Source organism: Panthera tigris, chromosome F3 (assembly GCF_018350195.1).
Source record: "Panthera tigris isolate Pti1 chromosome F3, P.tigris_Pti1_mat1.1, whole genome shotgun sequence".
Taxonomy (NCBI): Eukaryota; Metazoa; Chordata; class Mammalia; order Carnivora; family Felidae; genus Panthera; species Panthera tigris.
In genome coordinates this window covers 11,057,757-11,077,713 of record NC_056678.1, presented here as the reverse complement: position 1 = coordinate 11,077,713, position 19,957 = coordinate 11,057,757, and the positions used below count along the sequence as shown (strand labels likewise).

At 40.0% G+C, this 19,957-nt stretch overlaps 2 protein-coding genes across 11 annotated transcripts in view; one reads left to right on the top strand and one right to left on the bottom strand.

The window, feature by feature from the left end:
* DCAF6 (DDB1 and CUL4 associated factor 6) overlaps positions 1–13,726 on the bottom strand; it is a 133,639-nt gene extending 119,913 nt beyond the window's left edge. For 4 of the 6 annotated variants that reach the window (XM_042976198.1, XM_042976199.1, XM_042976200.1 and 1 more), the window contains exon 1: positions 13,320–13,725. In XM_042976198.1, coding sequence (XP_042832132.1) covers positions 13,320–13,416 — 97 coding nt within the window. In that variant the 5' untranslated portion in view covers positions 13,417–13,725. Of the gene's footprint in view, positions 1–1,492; positions 1,499–13,319 lie in introns of those variants that run through there. The other 2 variants (XM_042976203.1, XM_042976202.1) reach the window with 2 other exon arrangements.
* Positions 12,757–19,957, top strand: part of MPC2 (mitochondrial pyruvate carrier 2) — a 32,970-nt gene continuing 25,769 nt past the window's right edge. Inside the window, exons 1-2 of one of the 5 annotated variants that reach the window (XM_042976209.1) lie at positions 12,757–12,851; positions 14,431–14,595. In XM_042976209.1, the coding sequence (XP_042832143.1) occupies positions 14,487–14,595 (109 nt within the window). In that variant the 5' untranslated portion in view covers positions 12,757–12,851; positions 14,431–14,486. The other 4 variants (XM_007077003.3, XM_007077002.3, XM_042976211.1 and 1 more) reach the window with 4 other exon arrangements.

Below are 19,957 nucleotides of genomic sequence, written 5' to 3'. Positions count from 1 at the left end.
TCGGTTGGGTGGCCGACTTTGGCTCAGGTCATGATCTCTCGGTCCGTGAGTTCGAGCCCCACGTTGGGCTCTGTGCTGACAGCTCAGAGCCTGGAGCCTGTTTCAGATTCTGTGTCTCCCTCTCTCTGACCCTCCCCCGTTCATGCTCAGTCTCTCTCTGTCTCAAAAATAAATAAACGTTAAAAAAAATTAAAAAAAAAAAATAATAAAATAAAAATGACCTCATTTAGGAGTTGAGGTAGGTTCAGCTGATTAAAGAAAAACAGTAAGGCTGGTGATACTGAACAGCAGAGATGGAAAAGCATTTTAACAAAATTTTTCACTTTACTTCATTCTATTGTCCCTTTGAACTACTTTGCCTTTAAAGCCAAACTTTCTGGTCATCTCCACATGCCGCCTTCCCTAGCTCACTGTCAGCTCTTCTTTCCCCCGCACTGTCCCTTGCCCCCTCCTCTCCATTGGTTTTGTTCTTAGAAATCATAGGTCATCAGTAAATCCAGTGGGCCCTTTTAAGACACATTTTTCATGACCTCATAGTATTATCTGTCACAGCTGACGCCATCTTCTTGAAATAATCTTCTTCTTTGGTTCCCATGGCATCTTACCAGATAACCAGGAGAACTGAAAATCAAAGGGTGACAAAACTCCTTTGAGGTGAGACAGAACACAGAAGGGTTTCATCTTGGACAGAGCACAGGACAAAGAGGCAGCTGCCATCAAAGTGCAGAAGGAGAACACTGTGAGATGCAAACAAACGCTTTAAGGCCAACTGTGGGCTAACAAGATGGTTGAATCTCTGAGATCCTAGACACAGGCAAAGTCTTCATTCGGTCACTGGCTCTTTTCTGTTAGCTTCCACCAAGAACTTGCAAGAAACACTGGAAACAGGGCAGGAGACCAGAAAGAGTCCCTCTCTGGCAGGACACAGGCATGAAACCCCACTCACGTTTCAGGCCATTCTCTCAGGGGAAACAAAAGCCGTAAGCCACTGCAGAAACCCAAGCTAAAAATGGCCTCAGTAAATGTCTACTACCGGTGAGAGAGGCAGGAAACCCTCGCCATCATTTCAGGCAAAGGGCAACTGCCCTGAGAAAAGGATAAAAGTAGACACTGCCTATCCTTCAGGGAAGGGCAGGAAACCCCCTCCCATCTGATAAATAATCAATAGGAAGTGTGGTGGCACTGAAATGTGTCAAGTCACACTGAACTACCTTCCCAGAATCCCTTCCCTGTAGATTTCGCCTTAGGATGAATCACCAGCCATTTTTGCACAAGACTGATGAATGAAGTACAATTACAGCCATAGTGACTTTGCACTCAGAAGGTTGGAGCAAAGCTCATGCTGCTTATACGTGTTGTTGTGTATCTGCTAGCTCACCTTCTTGGAATGAGCAGCAACTAGGCCTAGGAGTGTATGTAATAATAAGTTTGTGTAAGTTTCTGTAATAATATTCTAAATACTTGGCTGTCATTTCAACAATCTCCACAGCACCTTCCCAGGCAGATTCCATCTCAAGAAACACTTTCTTTGCTCACCCATAAGAAGCAACTCCTCATCCACTCGAATCCTGTGATTGCAACAATTCATCCTATCTTCAGGCTCCACTTATTCTAGTTCTCTTGCTATTTCCACCACATCTGCAATTACTTCCTCCACTGAAGTGTTTAACCCCTCCAAGTCATCCATAAGGATTAGAATCAACTTGTGCCAAACTCCTGTTCATGCTGATATTTTGATCCCTTCCCATAAATCAAAAATTCTTAATTTTTTCAAAAATTCTTAATGGCACCTAAAATAGGGAATCCATTCCAGAAGATTTTCAATTTACTTTGCCCAGATCCAACAGAGGAATCACAATCTATAGCAGCTATGGCCTTATAAAATGCAATTCTTAAATAGTAAGACATGAAAGTCAAAATGACTCCTGGATCTAAGGGCTTAAAATGGATGTTGTGTTAGCAGGCATGAAACACTCATCAGAACTCTTGAATGACCAGGTACATTGTCAATGAGCATAAATATTTTTTGAAAGGTATCTTTTTTTTTCTGAGCAATAGGTCTCAACAATGGGCTTAAAACATTCAGTAACCATATTGTAAACAGAATGCTATCATTCAGGCTGAAGCACAGATAAAGTAGATAAAGCACAGATAGAGTAGACTTAACACAATCTTTAGGGGCCTAAGATTTTCAAAATGGTAAATGAGCACTGGCTTCAACTTAAAGTCACCAGCTGTAATAGCCCCTAACAAGATAGTCACCCTGTCCTTTGAAGCCTTACAGCCAGGTACTGACTTCTCCTCTTTAAATATGAAAGTCCTGGATGGCATCTTCTTAAAGAAAACTATTCAATAGAAGGCTGTTTTGTCTACACTGAGAGTCTGTTATTTACTATAGCCACCATCGTGCTAGAACTTCTGGATAACATGCTGCAGTTTCTACATCAGCACTTGCCACATCACTTTGCACTTATATGCTATGGAGATGGCCTCTTTCCCTTAAACCTCATGAACAAAAACTCTGCTAGCTTCAAGCTTTTCTTTTTCAGGTTTCTCACCTCCCTCAGCCTTTATGCAGTTGAAGAATGTTAGGGTCTTGCTCTGAATTAGGATTTGGCTTAAGGGAAAGTTGCGACTGTTTCATCTTCTGTGCAGATCACTAAAACTTTCCCCATATCAACAATAAGGCTGTTTCACTTTCTTATCCATCACGTGTTCACTGGAATATCACTTTTAATTTCCTCCAAGAAATTTTCTTTTGCATTCACAACTTAGCTACTGTTTGGCACAAAAAGGCCACTTTTCAGCCTATCTCAGTTTTCATTTTTTTTTAATTTTTTTTTTAACTTTTATTTATTTTTGAGACAGAGAGAGACAGAGCATGAACGGGGGAGGGTCAGAGAGAGGGAGACACAGAGTCCGAAACAGGCTCCAGGCTCCAAGCTGTCAGCACAGAGCCCGACGTGGGGCTCGAACTCACGGACCGTGAGATCATGACCTGAGCCGAAGTCGGCCGCTTAACCGACTGAGCCACCCAGGCGCCCCCTATCTCAGTTTTCAACATGTCTTCCTTACTAAGCGTAATCATTTCTAGCTTTTAATTTATTTTTTTTTAATTTTTTTTAACGTTTATTTATTTTTGAGACAGAGAGACAGAGCATGAACGGGGGAGGGGCAAGGGGAGGGGCAGAGAGAGAGAGGGAGACACAGAATCGGATGCAGGCTCCAGGCTCCAAGCCATCAGCCCAGAGCCCCATGCGGGGCTCGAAATCACGGACCGTGAGATCATGACCTGAGTAGAAGTCGGACGCTTAACCGACTGAGCCACCCAGGCGCCCCTCTAGCTTTTCATTTAAAGTGAGATATGCAGGCGCTCCTGGGTGGCTTAGTTGGTTAAGTGCCAACTTCGACTCAGGTCATGATCTCACAGTTCCTGGGTTCCAGCCTCACATCGGGCTCTGTGCTGACAGCTCAGAGCCTGGAGCCTGCTTTGGATTCTGTGTGTCTCTCTCTCTCTGCCCCTCCCCCACTCACACTCTGTGTCTCTCTCTCTCAAAAATAAACATTAAAAAAAAAAGTAGATACACGACTCTTTCTTTCACTTGAAAGGAACATGGTAGAGTTATTAATTGGCCTGATTTCAATACTGTTGTTCTCAGGGAGTAGGGAGACCCAAAAAGAGGGAGACACAGGGAACAGTTGGTCACTGGAACAGTCAGAACACACACAACACTTATCGATTAAGTCCACTGTCTTATATGGGCACGGTTTGTGGGGCCCCAAAACAATGACAATATTAACATCAAAGATTACTGATCACAGATCAATGTAACAATGATAATAATGAAAAAGTTGGAAATATTGTAAGAATTACAAATTCTTACAGATTCTGTGCCACAAAATGTGACACAGAGACACAAAGTGAGCAAATGCTATTGGAAAACAGGTGCTCCATGCAGAGTTGCCACAAACTTTCAATCTGTAAAAAACACAGTATCCACAAAGTGCAGTAAAATGAAGCACAATAAAACAAGATATGCCTGTACTGGAAGTTTTAGCCAATGTGATATTGCAAGAAAAAAGAAAAAAAAGACATACATATTGGAAAGGAAGAAATAAAACAGATCCAATTGGAAGATGACATGATTTTGCATGTAAAAAGTCCCCAAGATTATACCCCCCAAAAATCCCTAGAACTATAAGTGAGTTCAGCAAGGTCACAGGATACAAGATCAGCAGATACACAAAGTTGCATTTTTATATATTAACAATGAACGTGTGAAAGTTGAACTTAAAACACAAAACCATTTGTAATTGCTCCAAAGAAAATTAAATATTTAGACATAAATATAAAAAATAAATATAATGTATCCTGATCATTACAAAACACTGATGAAAGACACCAACAACTTAAACAAATAGAGTATACCACGTTTATGGATCAAAAGAATCAACACAGTGAAAGACGTCAGTTCTTCCCTAATTGGTATATAAATCTAATGCAATTCCTATCAAAATCTCAGTAATTTGGGGGTATGGACAAGCTTGTCCTACGATTCATATGGAAAGGCACAAGATATAGAATAGCCAAAACAATTTTGAAAAAGACAAACTAAGGGGGGAAAAGGTCACTCAATTTGATGTTAAAACTTACTATATAGCTACAATAAGCAAGACAGTGTGGTATTATTTACAGAAGAACACACACACAGATCAGTGATAGAGAACAAAGAACACAGAATCAGGTCCACATAAAATGCCCAACTGATTTCTAAAATAAAGGCGCAAAAGTAACTGAATGGGGAAATACAGCCTTTTCAACAAATGGTGCTAGATCAAGACAACATCCATAGACACAAAAATGAACTTCACGCTAAACCACACACATCATACAAAACTTAACACAAAATGGACCCCAGACAAATACAATTTTAGGAAAAAAACCTAGGAGACAATCTTTAGGACCTAGGGATAGGTTAAGAGTTCTCAGACAGGATACCAAAAGCATAATCCATACAAGGAAAAATTGATAAATTGGACCTCACTGAAGTTAAAAACCTTTATTCTGCAGAAGACCCTACAAAAAGAATGAAAAAACAAGCTATAGACTGGGAGAAAATATATGCAAACTGCACACCTGACAAAAGACTAGTACCTAAATTATATAAATAAGTCCCAAAACTCAACAGTAAAAAACAATTAATAAACCAAACAAAAAATGAGCAAAAAAACATAAAGGGACATTTCACTGAAAATATGAAGATGGCAAATGAAGCACGTAAAAAGATGCTCAAAATTAGCCATTAGAGAAATGTAAATTAAAACCATGAGTTATCACTATATAATTAGAAATAAAAATAGTGATAACACTCCTGCTGGTGATGATGCAGAGCTGATGGGAATGTAAAATAGTATAGTAATACCTGAAAGAGTATAGCAGTTGCTTACAAAATTAAACAATGTGCTTACCATACAATCCAGTAATTGCAATTCTTAGACATTTATCCCCAAAAGATGAAAACTTACATTTATATGAAACTGCATGTTCATAACAGTTTTATACTTAACAGTCAAAAATGGAAACAATCCAAATATCTTCAACAGGTGAATGGTTAAATAACCATATAACCATATCATGAAATACTAATAAACAGTAAAAACAAATAAACTATTAATACAACAATTTAGATGAATGTTAAGGGAAATACACTGAGTGAAAAAAGCCAGTCTCGAAAGATTACATGCTGTTTTTTATGTTAACATACATGTTATTTATATAATATAAATAACAATTTAATATAAATAACAATTTTTGAATTGACAAAATTATAGAGATGAAAAGCAGATTACTAGTTGCCAGAGGTTAGCAGTAGGGAGAAAGGGATACAGCAGTGACTATAAAAGGATATCACAAAGGATCGTTGTCATGGAATTATTCCCTATCTTAATTGTGGTGGTGACCATGTTAATCTATTAAAATTAATTAAAATTAATGTTCAAAATGCACAGAATACATACACACACACAAATAAGTACACATATAATTGGGGAAATCTGAATAAGGTTCATGGCTTTATCTATGTCAATTTCCTAGTTGTGATATTATCATATAGTTGTATATAAGATGTTACCATTCATTGGCAGTATTGGTTGAAGGGTATATGAGATCTCCCCAAATTATTTCTAACAATTGTATATGAACCTACAACTACCTCAAAATAAAAAGTTAAGGAAAGTACCAAGTTAAAAAAAAAAAGAAAAAAACACCTTCCCACAGAGAGAACTCCAAGCCCTGAGGTCTTCAACAATGAAATCTATCAAATGTTCAAGAAAAAGGTAATTTCAATTCTATATAACCTCTTTAGAAAAAGAGAATACATTCAACTCATTTATGAGCCAACATTATCCTGATACCAAAACAAGCAAAAATATAACTATAAGCTATAATTATAAGCTTGTAACTTATAAGAAAACTATAAGCTAAATTTTATGAGCATAGACACAAAATTCCTACCAAAACTCAAGCCAGCAACATATAAAGGATAATTTATAATAACCAAGTAGGATTAGCCCAGGAATTGAATATTAGTTCAACATTAAAAAAATCATTTAATATGCTAATATACCAAATTAACAGAATCAATGAAAGAGAAATCATATAATCAACTTAAGAGATATAGGAAAAAAACCTTGACAAAATTCAACAGCTAGTCATGACAAACATTCTCAGCAACCTAAGAAGAGAAGGACATTTCTTCAAAGAGTGTCTACAAAAAACATATGGTCAGTAAGATATTAATAGTGAAAATCTGAAATGTTTTCCAAGATGAGGAATGAGGCAAGGATGTCTACTCTCAGTACTTCCATTCAGATTCTATTGCAATCCTGGCCAGTGCAATTAAGTAAGAAAAAGGAAAAAAAGAAGAAAAAAGGAATACAGGTGAAAAAGGAAGAAATAAAACTGTTTTAATATGCAGAGACATAATCCTCTATGTAAAAATCCTACAGATTTGGAAAAAAAAAAATTATAGGAAGTAATTGGGGCACTTGGCTGGCTCAGTTGCTAGAGCACATGAATCCTGATTTGGGTTGGGGTTGTAAATTCAAGCCCCAAGTTAAGGGTGGAGTTTAATTTAATAAAAAAGAAGAAGAAGAAGAAGAAGAAGAGGGGGAGGAATGAGTAGGTCTAGTAAAGTCGGCAGGATGCAAGGCCAATAAAAAAAAATCAACTGCATTTCAATATGTCCATGATGAACGACTGGATACTGAAATTAAAAATTAATACCATTTAAAATAGTATTTAAAACATTATGTTACAGGGATAAATATAACAAAAATATGTGTAAAATTGTGCACTGAAAAATAGAAAACATTAAAGAAATGAAAGAAAACCTAAATAATTGGAGACAAAAAGGACTATCATGGATTGAACATTCAATATTGTAAAGACTACAGTTCTCTCTGAAATAACATATAGATTCAATATGATACCAGGCAAAACCCCAATAGTTTTTGTAGAAACTGACAAACTGATTCTAAAATTTATATGGGAATGAGAAGCACCTGATTAAGCACCTGAAGCTTAATCTGTAGAGCATGGGACTCTTGATCTCAGGGTCATGAGTTCAAGCTCCACAATGGGGGGTAGAGTTTACTTAAAAAAAAAAAAAAAATTATATGAGCATGAAGAGAACCCAAAATAGCCAAAATAATTTTGTATGAAAAGAACTAAGTTCAAAATATTGCCCTGGCTGATTTCAATATTCACTATAAAGACACGATGTACTGCTATAAAGAAAGACAGCTAGATCGATGGAACATCACAGAGAAATGAATTTACATATATGGACAACTAATTCTCAACAAATGGGAAAGACTGTCTTTTCACAGATGATGCCAGAACAACTGCACATTCATACAAAGAAATGAAAGTGGGCCCTTACCTCACAGCGCAGATAAAAACGAACTCAAAATTGTTCACAGCCCTAAATATAAGAATTAAAAAGAGAAAACTTCTAGGAAAAAAATGTATAAATCTTTGTGATGTTGGATTAGGTAAAGATTCTTAAATAGGACACAGAAGCATGAAGTATAAAAGACCCTGTTAGGAAAAAGAAAAGAGAAGACAAACTGGGAGAAAAATATTTGCAAAACACATATCTGATTAAGAACTTGTATCAAGACTATACAGAGAATTCTTACAATAGTAAGAAGGTAAATCTGAACATTTAACCAAAGTATACAGATGGCATATAAGCCATGAAAAGATACTCAACATCATTAATCATTAGGAATAAATCAAATGCAAATTAAAATGATAACGATACCATTATACCTACATACCTAGAGAGGCTAAAATTAGGAAGACTCCCAATGCCAAGTGCTGTGGGAATGCAGCATGGTACAACTATTTTGGAAAGCAGTCTGGCAATTTCTTGTAAAGTTAAATACACTTACACAACTCAGCAATCCTATTGCAGGTTACTACCCAAGAAATAAGGATTTAAAAGGGTCCTACTCTAGTTATTTTTCCCAAGGAGTAAACAAGGTTTCATTATTTATATATTCTTTATTAGCCATGAGCAGTGTTTAAAAAAATTTTTTTAATCTGCTGCAAGTACTTGAAACCCACCCACCCTAACCTTGACATCAATGACACTCAATTACAATTATTAAAAATATAAACCATTTAGTAAAGTTTTGCAAACCTCAAGCCAAGATGTATCAGTAAATATTCTACCACATCAACACCACAATTTCTAGCATGATACAGAACAGAAAATAGTAAGGCTAACCACCACTTGGAGAATCTTTTATTTTAGTTGCATGTGTATACCACAAGTTGCCATGTAAATGTATTTTTACTGTGGATCATGGTCAAACATTTTAGAAACACTGACCTAGAACATGCCTACAATACAAACTCTGTGCTACCAGCAGCTCCTATCCCTTCTAAGCATTCTCATCCTATACCCAGGAAGAATGAAATCCACAGTAGAGCCATTCAAATCTGTCTGCAGCTGCTATGATTGATATGTCTTTGGTGGTCTTATCTTCAGGAATCATCAGCATATTCTATTACATATATTTGTCATATTTGACAGTCATTTTTCACCACTAAAATCAGACATCTTTCAATTTGCATTGAGGTTTCAAAACTAAAGAGACAAAATACGAAGATTCCACTAACTTCTCCCCAGTAGCTAACAAGGAAGCAAAAGTCGGAATTTATTGACTCATATAACATATTGTAACTTGGCAACACATTATGAAGAACTGGGTAACGCAGATGTATTCAGAATATGCTAAAGAAGAATCTAAATGCAAAAATTATCCATTTCAATATATATGACTCCAATGATACTCCAAAAACACAGATTTCCTAATCCCCTTACAAATAGAAATTTCAAACTCCACTATAAAGTTGTCATAGGAAGGTACCAGGGTGGCTCAGTTGGCTGAGTGTCTGACTTTGGCTCAGGTCATGATCTTGAAGTTCCTGAGTTCGAGCCCCACATCAGGCCTGCTGCTGTCAGCATGGAGCCTGCTTCCGATCCTCTGTCCCCCTCTCTCTCTGCCCCTCCCCTGCTTGTGCTCTCTTTTTCTCTCTCAAAAATAAACCTTTAAAAATAAACAAAGTTGTCTTTCGCTGCCTGCTATAGTCTGAATGGTTGGGTCTCTTCAAAATTCCTACGTTGAAATCCTAACCCCTAAAGTGATTAGCATTAGGAGGTGGGATCTTGGAGAGGTGATCAGATTAGGATTAGTGCTCTTCTAAAAGAGACCCTGCTTCTGCCCAGTGTGGTTACAATGAAAAGAATGCCATATGAATCAGGAAGCAGGCCCTCCTTAGCAGACTGAGATCATGATGTAGGCATCCTACTCTCAGCCTTCCAGCCTCCGACACTGTGAGACATAAATTTCTGTTGTTTATAAAGCTACTTAGTTTATGCTATTTTGTCAGAGCAGCCTAAACTGACCAAGACACTGCCTAATCATAGCTTAAGCATTTTATATGAAACATACTATACATTATGGCACACAACTCCCTTGAAAAGTTCTTTTACTCTTTTGTCAATTAAAGTAGAAAGGTGAGAAAGTAAAAATTCAAATGTGGACAAGTCCATTTAAAATGAGAGAAATATGAATAGAAAGAGGAAATGTACAGAAATGATAGCTTCTTTTATAAGCAATGTTTACCTTTATAACACTGTGTGTGTATATATATAAAACTTGTGACCAATAAGTTATCACAATAATCACTGAATCCCCAAAGCACTACCGTATCTTGAGAAACAAACATTTAAATCTACAGGTGTTTCTGACTCTGGACTTTGTAAATCACTCTTTAAAAAAAATAAATCCTACACTGACATTTAGATCAGGCCCATAAAGATGACAATAGCTGGCCTAGCCTCTGAATCCCGATGAAATCTTGTGAATTTCTGGGTTAAGTGAACATATATATTTTTCACCTAAATAACATATAACAAATTATTTATCTTCATTCCCACAATATAAAAAGATGTTTTATGAACTGCAGCTTTCTTTGGTAGGAGGAAAATAAGTAATTAATCAAATTTAAACTCACCTACAAAGCCTGGAAAAACACAGACTATGGTGAAATAATTTGAAATGTAAACATTACAAGAAAAATCTGTCAATTCTATCTGTGAATTATTTATTTAGCAGTAATTCATTATGAAGAATACAAATAATGGAAATAAATTGGAAAAATAACCTACAATACTATAAACAATCAAAATGTTTGAAGTCTCAAAAAGAAAAAAGTTGAGAGAGAGAGAGAAAGAGAGAAACGAGAGAGGAGGGCAGAGAGGAGAGAGAGAACCCAAGCAGGCTCCGAGCTGTCAGCACACAGCTCACAAACCGTAAGATAATGACCTATACCAAAACCAAGAGTTGGACACCTAACCTCAATCCAGGTACCCCCACCTTCTACATTCTTTAACTTAGGCTTTATAAAGACTTTGTAGGAGTACTTCAAAATATTATTTTTAAGAAACTCATTAATTCAGTCACTACTAATGAGGATTTTACTATTTCCTGAATGCTATGCCAAGATTTAGCACTGGGGTGTAGAAGAATTACATAAACGGTGTAAAGAAGGTCTACTGAGGCCAAGAAATTACAAGTCATTTTCAAATACTTAGAAAACCACATTTAAAGGATGCTGTTCAAGAATATGCTATTTATAAAGCATATGTTATTATCACATTTAAAATATTATTTAAGATAAGGAACTGCCTATATATATATATATATATATATATATATATATACACGTACATACTGATATCTGAAAATCTATGATTTGGAATTTCTACTTAAGTCCGTGGATTCTTGCTTTTCAATTCCCCTCTACCCAATGCAAACTCTGTTCCCATTAGGGAGTTACAGGAGGAAGGGGAAAAAGGAAATGTATAGATTCATATTTTAACTGACTGTCATAGATACAGCTGAACTAACTGAACCAAAAGAAAACATGAATACATAAACCTATATAGATCAGTACTTAAACAGTCCAACTAATACAGGACCAAACAAATTTATTCACGCAGAACGCAGTGTTAAAGTTTTATCAAGCTAAAATTAAGTTCTTTTTCAACAAATAAATATTAAAATACTGCACATCTTTTTAGGTTAATGATTAAAAAACACACTCTCTACTATGTTTAATTTTAAAACAATCACCACTCTAGGTACCTATCCTACAACACATGCACAACAAGCAAGTACAAGGATATTCACTGCGGCGCTTTTGTAACAGCCAAGGTTCATTTCCAGAGGAAAGGTCTGAGTGGATTACAGTACCATCATACAGTTAAATACTATGCAATAGTTTAAAAGACTGAATAGGTCTATTTTTACTGCCTGGAAAGATCTCCAAGAGGGAGTGTAGAAAAAGCAAATTGCAAAACAATGTTTACAAGATGACACCATATATGCAGGATTCAAACACACACACACACACACACACACACACACACACCACACACAAAACTATAGCATTTCCATATGTACATGTGCGCTTGTAAAAATGCAAAGAAAAAAGTCTGCAGGAATATTCAAGAAACAGATAACTGTCACCTCTAAGAGTGTGAGTGTGTGTGTGTGTGTGTGTGTGTGTGTACCTGGAATGGGAGGGAATCACAGGAATTTCTGCTTCATTTTTATTAAGTCTGTACAAGAATGTACTCAGATGTCACTTGAAACACTAAATAACAAGAATTGGAAAAAAAAAAAAAAAAAGCTTGCTCAGTGCTCTCAAATAATTTACAAACCAGAACCGTTAGGTGTAAGATTTCATTTTCCAAAAGATAATGATTTGAAGGCAACACCAAATGCCATCACCGAATACTCGCCTGGCAAAAAGTGACAAAACCGGAAAGAAAAAAAGTTTTAAATGATGTCTTATCTTCAAATAAAAAAAAGAACAACACGTGCTGCAAGACTGCAGAAGAAAAAAGCCCCTTCCTAGAAATACGTCCACCTTACTGGACTTTGTCAGCTAGCTCGGCTTGACCCAGAATCCTCACAAAACCACTGTATCCAAAACGAAAAAAAGCGGCATGCTGTTCCCTCAAGTATTGAAGGTTGTTTTTAGAAAGCTTAACTAAGAAACAGTTAAATGCCAAGTGTGTTTTACAGGGGTGGGAATAGGAACGTGAAACCCTACACCTCCTTAAAGCGGTCAAAACGAACTCAACAGCACACAGTGGAACAGGGAAAGCGCGCGGGGGTGGGGAGAGCTCAGCTATCACTTTTAGGTTTTGGCTCCGAGCCGCAGGACAGTTTACGCGGAGTCCGTCTGGAGCGCGAAGTCCCCGAAGGTGGGCACCGCGTCGCCGCCGACACCCAAACCCTCCGAGGACTGGAAGGGAGGGGGCTGTCAACAAAAACTTAGTCCTTCGGCGGAGCGGGGAGAGCGCTGGGGAAGAGCACAAGCGCCAACTTTGGCTCGAAACGAAGCAGCTCCGGGAGGTTCGGCAAGTCTTCTCCCCAGTCCCACTCCACAAGCGACCCCCAACACCTTTCCGGGCCAGTGCCGTCTGCCCCCCCCCCATTAAGCCCCCCGAGGAAAACCCAACAAGGGCGGCGGCTGGCAGCATGCAAAGGGGGACTTGGCCGTGGGAGGACACCGGCAAGGGGTCCGTCGGCCAACGTCCACCCAGCACCCCAGAGTCTCCGGGGCGCCCCTGCCGAGGCGCTGTCCCACCTCCAACAGCCCCGGCGGCGCGGCCCCCTCCCCCACCTCTGGGCGGCGACCTCAGCGCCTCCGCCCCCGGGCCCCCGCTCACCCAGGTAGCGGCTCCGCAGCCGGGACGGGTCCTCCAGCCCGAGGGACCTTTTCCTCACGTCCCACAACAGGTGTGGGCAGGAGCCACCCCGAGACATGGCTCTGCCGGGGTAGGAGGGGAGACCACCGCGTGGGGGAGGGGAGGAGGGGGAGGGGACACGCGGATCAACACCCGAGCCGCACCAGCACCATCCGCGCGCCGGGCCTCGCGAGCGCAGCGAGTTAGATGGCGGCGGCGCCCTCGCCCCCGAAGCCCGGCCGCGCCCCGGCCGGAGCTCGCCTCATACTCTCCTCCTCAGACTACCCAGAACATCCAGAGATCAGCAACAGTCCCCTCCCTCGGCCCCCCTCCAACAGGAGGAGGCGGAGGCGGCCGCGACTCCTCCCTCTCCTCGTTCTCAACACCCTCCCTTCCAAGCCTTTCTCGCGAGATGACGACCACCCCCGGGACTGAGGCCCGTGTGCGCCACGGCTGCCCTCACCCTAGAAAAGTGGGTTCGGGACCCTGCAGCCAAATCCTCGACTCTTATGGAAAAGTGAGGAGTTGAGAGAGAAGAAGATGAGATGTGAAGGGTCTCAGTCACGAGTCTCATTCCAAACGAAGCAAGAGCATTGTGCGGCGTCATCTTTAGTCGGGGCACTGAAGGCCCAAGAAGCCCATTTTAACTACGGGCCTTCTTAATCAGAGTGAAAGGGGACTAGAGCCGGTGCAGCTTCACTTTCCCTTCTCCAACATGGCCTCGAGGGCAGGAAGGAGAAATTAGAGGTTCGCGCTGGGCCCCGCCCGCACCGTGGGGCAGGCCAATCACAGTGGTCAGCTCGGTTTGCGCAAGCGCGCTGCCGCCAGGGCGCTGGGTTGGTTTGGTGAGGCAGTCCTTCTGGCACCTGTTGCCATGACTCCTCCTCCTTCCCGCGCCGGGGGGGGGGGGGGAAGGAGGCGGACCCGGGGCGGGCCGTCGCAAAGCCTCCGCCCCCTCGGTCTTTTCTGGGCCCCGGCCACCCGGCGGTTCGCAGGGGGGCAGGCGGAGCTGCGGGAAGGGCACGCTAGGGGAGAGGAGGACGCGAGGAGCTGTGGCAGGAGAAAGTGACGAGTGCCCTTCGTTGTCATCCAGGGAGGAGCACGCGGCCACTGCCCCACTCGGCCGCCCACGACCACTCGTCCGCAGAGATGTCAGCCGCTGGCGTCCGGGGCCTTCGGGCCACCTACCACCGGGTCCTCGATAAAGTGGAGCTCATGCTGCCGGAGAAATTGAGGCCGATTTACAACCACCCAGCAGGTAATAGATCCAGAATAGCTCTCTCCGAGACCTTCCCTCCTTCTTCCTCGAAAATAGACCTTTAGAGGCCACGGACACCCTGCCGCTGGAGGCATCACCCACAGCCCCAATCTCTTCCCTTCGAGAGAATCGGTCTCACTTTTCCATCCTCCTTGTTTTTTGCTTTCTCTCCATCCACGTCTTTCCTAAGTCTGTGATTCTCGAGTCAGCGCCCTTCGCGACCTTTCTTGCACCCCATCCCTTAGGCGCGTCCCAAACCCGGACCGGGCCTCTGGATTTTATCCTTCTCCATTTCCGCAGCCACGAATCGGTGTGGGCCCCCCACGAAATTCTCATTCACTCCTCTTTCCCTCCAAGAGTAGCGGTAGATTGACCCACGCGGAGCAGAGCCGGCTTGTCGCCCTGAAGGGTTTGGAGTAAAGGTCACACTTCCTTCAGCTCCCGCCGGCAGAGGCCTGCAGATGCGTTACCCGGGTTTCAGAGTCGGTGTCCTACCACGTCGCATAGGTCCAGTTTGTTTAAGTCTGTCCTTACACGTGAAATTACTGAGCAAGCTCTCCCTAGACTTTTTCCTGTGCACATTCCCGGATTTAAGTCTGCTGTGCCTCTTCCTGTAGGTGTGACCTTGGGCGAAATCCTAGATATTTTAATTTCTGTAAAATCTGCTCAGTGTAAGAATTAACGATAACATACGTGTTTCATTCTTCATAAATGGCCTCGCACATGTTGGCTCTCACTTGTCCTGTTGGAAAAAAAGTGTTCCTGCGGTTGAAAGCAAAGAGTTCTTTAAGAAACTGAAAGGTGCTAATCCTTCCAACTCTTGAAGATCTAGAATTTTGTTACCTCTTCTATAAAGTGGACAGTAATAATACTTGACTGGGAACTAAAACTGGAGATGCTGAGGTCTCTTTCAGGCCTAAGATTTAGCAAATGAGAAAATGTGTCATAAATTGAGTGCAACCCAAAAGTGATCCTTTTTTCCTTCATAGTTAAATCTCTCTCTGCAGTTGGTATCATTAGGAAAGTTGTCTTTTCCCCTCGTATTTGAACTAGGAAGCCTGTCTCTGGAGTCTGAGATGATTACTGGCTCTGATTTCCAGTTGGATAATGGAATGAATAGTATAATAATGTTAGTGTACTTTAGTATACTGAAGTATGAAGTAAATCTTATGCGTTAGTATATGATTTACTGCAGTAATGATACCCGTTATAACATTGATGTTTAAGGAGAGCTAAAGGAGAATTCTTTGAGAAGTTTATTTAGCTTATTTGCCTTTTAGTTTTTTTAATACTCAATTTTTTTGGAATTGTGCTGTTTTGTGACAAAGGTTTTCGGGTGGGAGGGTTGAGCAATGCTCCTGTAGTAATCCAGGCTTTAAAGTCAACTGAATTCTATGGCGTCAACTCGGACTCTCTTAAGCTTTGTATTTGGGCTGTAGGATAAGGGCAGGGTAGAGGAGGAGCAATGTAATACAGTGGAAGGTAGTTTTATAGTGATCTTTTCCAGGGCCTTGGCTTTAGCACACTTATAATTACCGCTTAAAATACTTCAGTCATCTTTCAGAATCAGGAGACATTACCTTTTCATTTGTAGACTGTGCATCTCATGTTGATATTCTTGGATCAGTTCAGTTACTGTCACCTCTTTTTCAGTGTGAGGGAAGGAGAATAGGCTCTGAAGCCAGACGCAGGTAGGTTTAAAGCTTGGCCGTGTGACCTTGACCTTAAAGCCCCGAAGCCTTATTTTTCTGATCTATAAAATGGAGATGATAATTCTCATTTAAGGATTGTTGTGCAAATTAAATGATAAAATGGCTATAAAACGTTTAGCAAAGTGTTTACATTTAGACTCTCAACAAGTGTTAGTTCTCTCCCATCTAAGCTTTTAACCAATACGTGCAATAAGAATATGTACCTCTGTTGGGCGCTTGGGTGGCTCAGTCCGCTAAGCGTCCAACTTCGGCTCAGGTCATGATCTCCAAGTCCATGAGTTCCATCCAGCCCTGTGTTGGGCTCTGTGTTGGCAGCTCAGAGCCTGGAGCCTGCTTTGGATTCTGTCTGCCCCTGCCCGCCCACCCCCCAAAAAATAAACATTATATTAAAAAAAAAAAAGAATACCTATCACTGCAAAATCATTGGTGATTTGGGGCGCCTGGGTGGCTCAGTCGGTTGAGCGTCCGACTTCAGCTCAGGTCACGATCTCGCGGTCCGTGAGTTCGAGCCCCGCGTCGGGCTCTGTGCTGACCGCTCAGAGCCTGGAGCCTGTTTCGGATTCTGTGCCTCCCTCTCTCTCTGACCCTCCCCCGTTCATGCTCTGTCTCTCTCTGTCTCAAAAATAAGTAAACGTTAAAAAAAAAATTTAAAAAAAAAATCATTGGTGATTAAAAAGTTGTAGGCACACAAATGTAGAAATGGAGAAGCATGAAAAATAGAACTCTTGATTCGTTAGTACTGAGGAAAATCTGAGGCAACTTTGATTACTGCTCCAAGAATTATCAGAGTGAATATTCACGTTTTTTGTGTGTGCTGTTTTGCATAATAGCGTGTTATTGAATCCTCATTTAAATGTTAGACTAAAGTCACACACTGGAGGTTTTTACAATGATATGCAAGGCTAGGATATTAACAGTTGGATAGCATACATTGTGGATTCTAACGTTTTGAAATTTAATTTTATCACTGGCACAGAGTCCAGATAGTAACAAGAACATGTCTTTATATAGATTTATATAGTAACAAGAACATGTCTTTATATAGATTTATATTAGAGTGACAATATTGTCATATGTATTATATATCATTATATCGCAATGATATATAGTATAGTTAGACCTGCGGCCTTCATCATTCTCTTATGTGTTCTTCCTGGCACAATGTGATCTACCTCCATAGAGTAAGAATAGAGTTCTAACCAAATGTGTGTTTTAGCAAGGTCAGTTCTCATAAGGTATGTCCCTCTTCGCCACCACCTCCTGACTATGAAAGTATGTGACCCTACACGAGCCAGCTGCATAGCCCTACTCCAGGTATTTGTCAGAGAAATAACCTTGAAATCATGCTGCCCCATGTTTACTTAAAAGTTTAGCTGAGGGGGGAAAAAAACCATTATTAGTGCAGGAGTGTCATTTGTATTTATGAGTTCCAAAATGAGATGAATTGTCCCAAGCTACGTACAAAATGAAACATTGGAATGTAGAAGAAAACAATACAACTTCTATTAAAGCTTTCTATTATTTCATCCTTTTAAAATTTCTATTCTCCACACGTCTTATATAAAAATATGTCAGTATAGATGTATATAGTTATGCATAGAAGACAACTGAGCTCTGTGGAGTCAACATACGTACATATATGCATGTATGTAAGTTACATATATTCTCATAAATACATACAATCTATATGTAGGGGATGTGTGCTCAAAAAAATTTGTTTTTTAATGATAGGGACATATGTTTGAAAGTGGTTAGGAGACCACAGCCCTAAAGAACCCAAACATTATCCTAAAAGGTGGTCTAAAGGTACAAACTCCCAGTTATAAAATAAATACATTTTGGGGAGATAATCTACAACAGGTGACTATAGTTAACAATACTGTGTTATATATTTGAAAGCTGCTAAGAGAATAGATCTTAAAAATTCTTCCGACAAGAAAAAAATCGTAGCTAAGTGAGGCAATGGATGTCAACTAAGCTTATTGTGTAGTAATTTGCAGTATAAACGTTATGTTGTACATCTTAAACTAATACGACGCTGTGTGCCAATTATATCTCCGTAAAACTTGGGGAAAATAAAATAATAAATAATAAAAATAAACACTGTGCTTCAACAAAGTCAGCCCATAAAACAGGTATTTGAACCGTTATCATTTTGTGTATCTCCCCGTAGCTTTCTTTGCTTTTCTTGAGTTACATTTTGGCTTAAGTGGAAGAACTTTTGAAAAAGTAGTTGTGTGAAATCTGTTGCAATGTCTAGTGTGCTGCAGCTGCAAATATCTTGCTCTGCATTCCATGATATTCTCCGCGTGAAGTCTCACAGGGAAAGTGACTTTAACATCTTAGTAACAATAATATTTGTATTTTTCCAGGGTAAGAGACTTCCTTTTTCCTTTTTATCTTAGAGACCTAAATACGTTTTAAAATAAAAACATACTAAACAACGAACCCATGTTAGCAGTATTCATAAGGGACTATCTTTATCATAAAAATTAAAAATTAGGTATTAAAGGAAATGTTATTTTAATTTGTGTAAGTGCATTTCTTTATTTTGACAGACAGAGCACACGAGTGGGGGAGGGGCAGAGAGAGAGATAGGAAGAGAGAGAATCCCAAGCAGGCTCCTCACTGTCACCCTAGGGCCCAGCATGGGGCTCGATCTCATCAACCTTAAGATCATGACCTGGGGCGCCTGGGTGGCTCAGTCGGTTAAGCGTCCGACTTCGGCTCAGGTCACGATCTCGCGGTCCGTGAGTTCGAGCCCCGCGTCGGGCTCTGGGCTGATGGCTCGGAACCTGGAGCCTGGAGCCTGCTTCCGATTCTGTGTCTCCCTCTCTCTCTGCCCCTCCCCTGTTCATGCTCTGTCTCTCTCTGTCTCAAAAATAAATAAACGTTAAAAAAAAAATTTTTTAAAAAAAAAAAAAGATCATGACCTGAGCTGAAATCAAGAGTCAGATGCTTAACCAACTGAGCCACCCAGGCGCCCCTAAGAGAAGTGGTGTTATACTTGATAGTTTAATACAACTTAGTTCAGAGTATGTATTATTACATGTAAATAAAGCCAAACGTGAATCAAATAAATAGTGTAGATGCCCACAAAGTAATGAATCAACAATTTTTTTAGCATTTCTGTTAGAACAATTTATTTTCTTGCTACAGTTATCTGAAGAATATTAATGCCAGTCTAGGATAGATATTTAGATATCGAGATGATATTGTGTGTATTTGTATTATATATAGTATATAGTTATATTCTTAAATATATATCTAATATCTATTATGTTTATATACACATTAAATATGTGGATATATATATTATTTTTTACAGTAATAATCTATGTTACCCTTAAAATTAAAGAATGAGAACCAAAATGGCAAGTTGGGATTTCAAATACAACTGTAAGATATTGACGAAGAGTAGGATATCTTTAAACCAGTAGCTACCAAGTAAGTTGAATGTTTCAATATTTATTGAGGGCCTGCTGTATATTAGGCACTGCTCTGGCACTTGGGGTATGTTAGTGAATAAAATAAAAAACCCTACCCACAGACATTTTATATTCTCAGGAGAAATCATGAAAGGAAAACAGTCCTTGCTGTAGTCGTTCGTTTGACACTTTAACACAACTTTTGTCCACACACCTGATTTT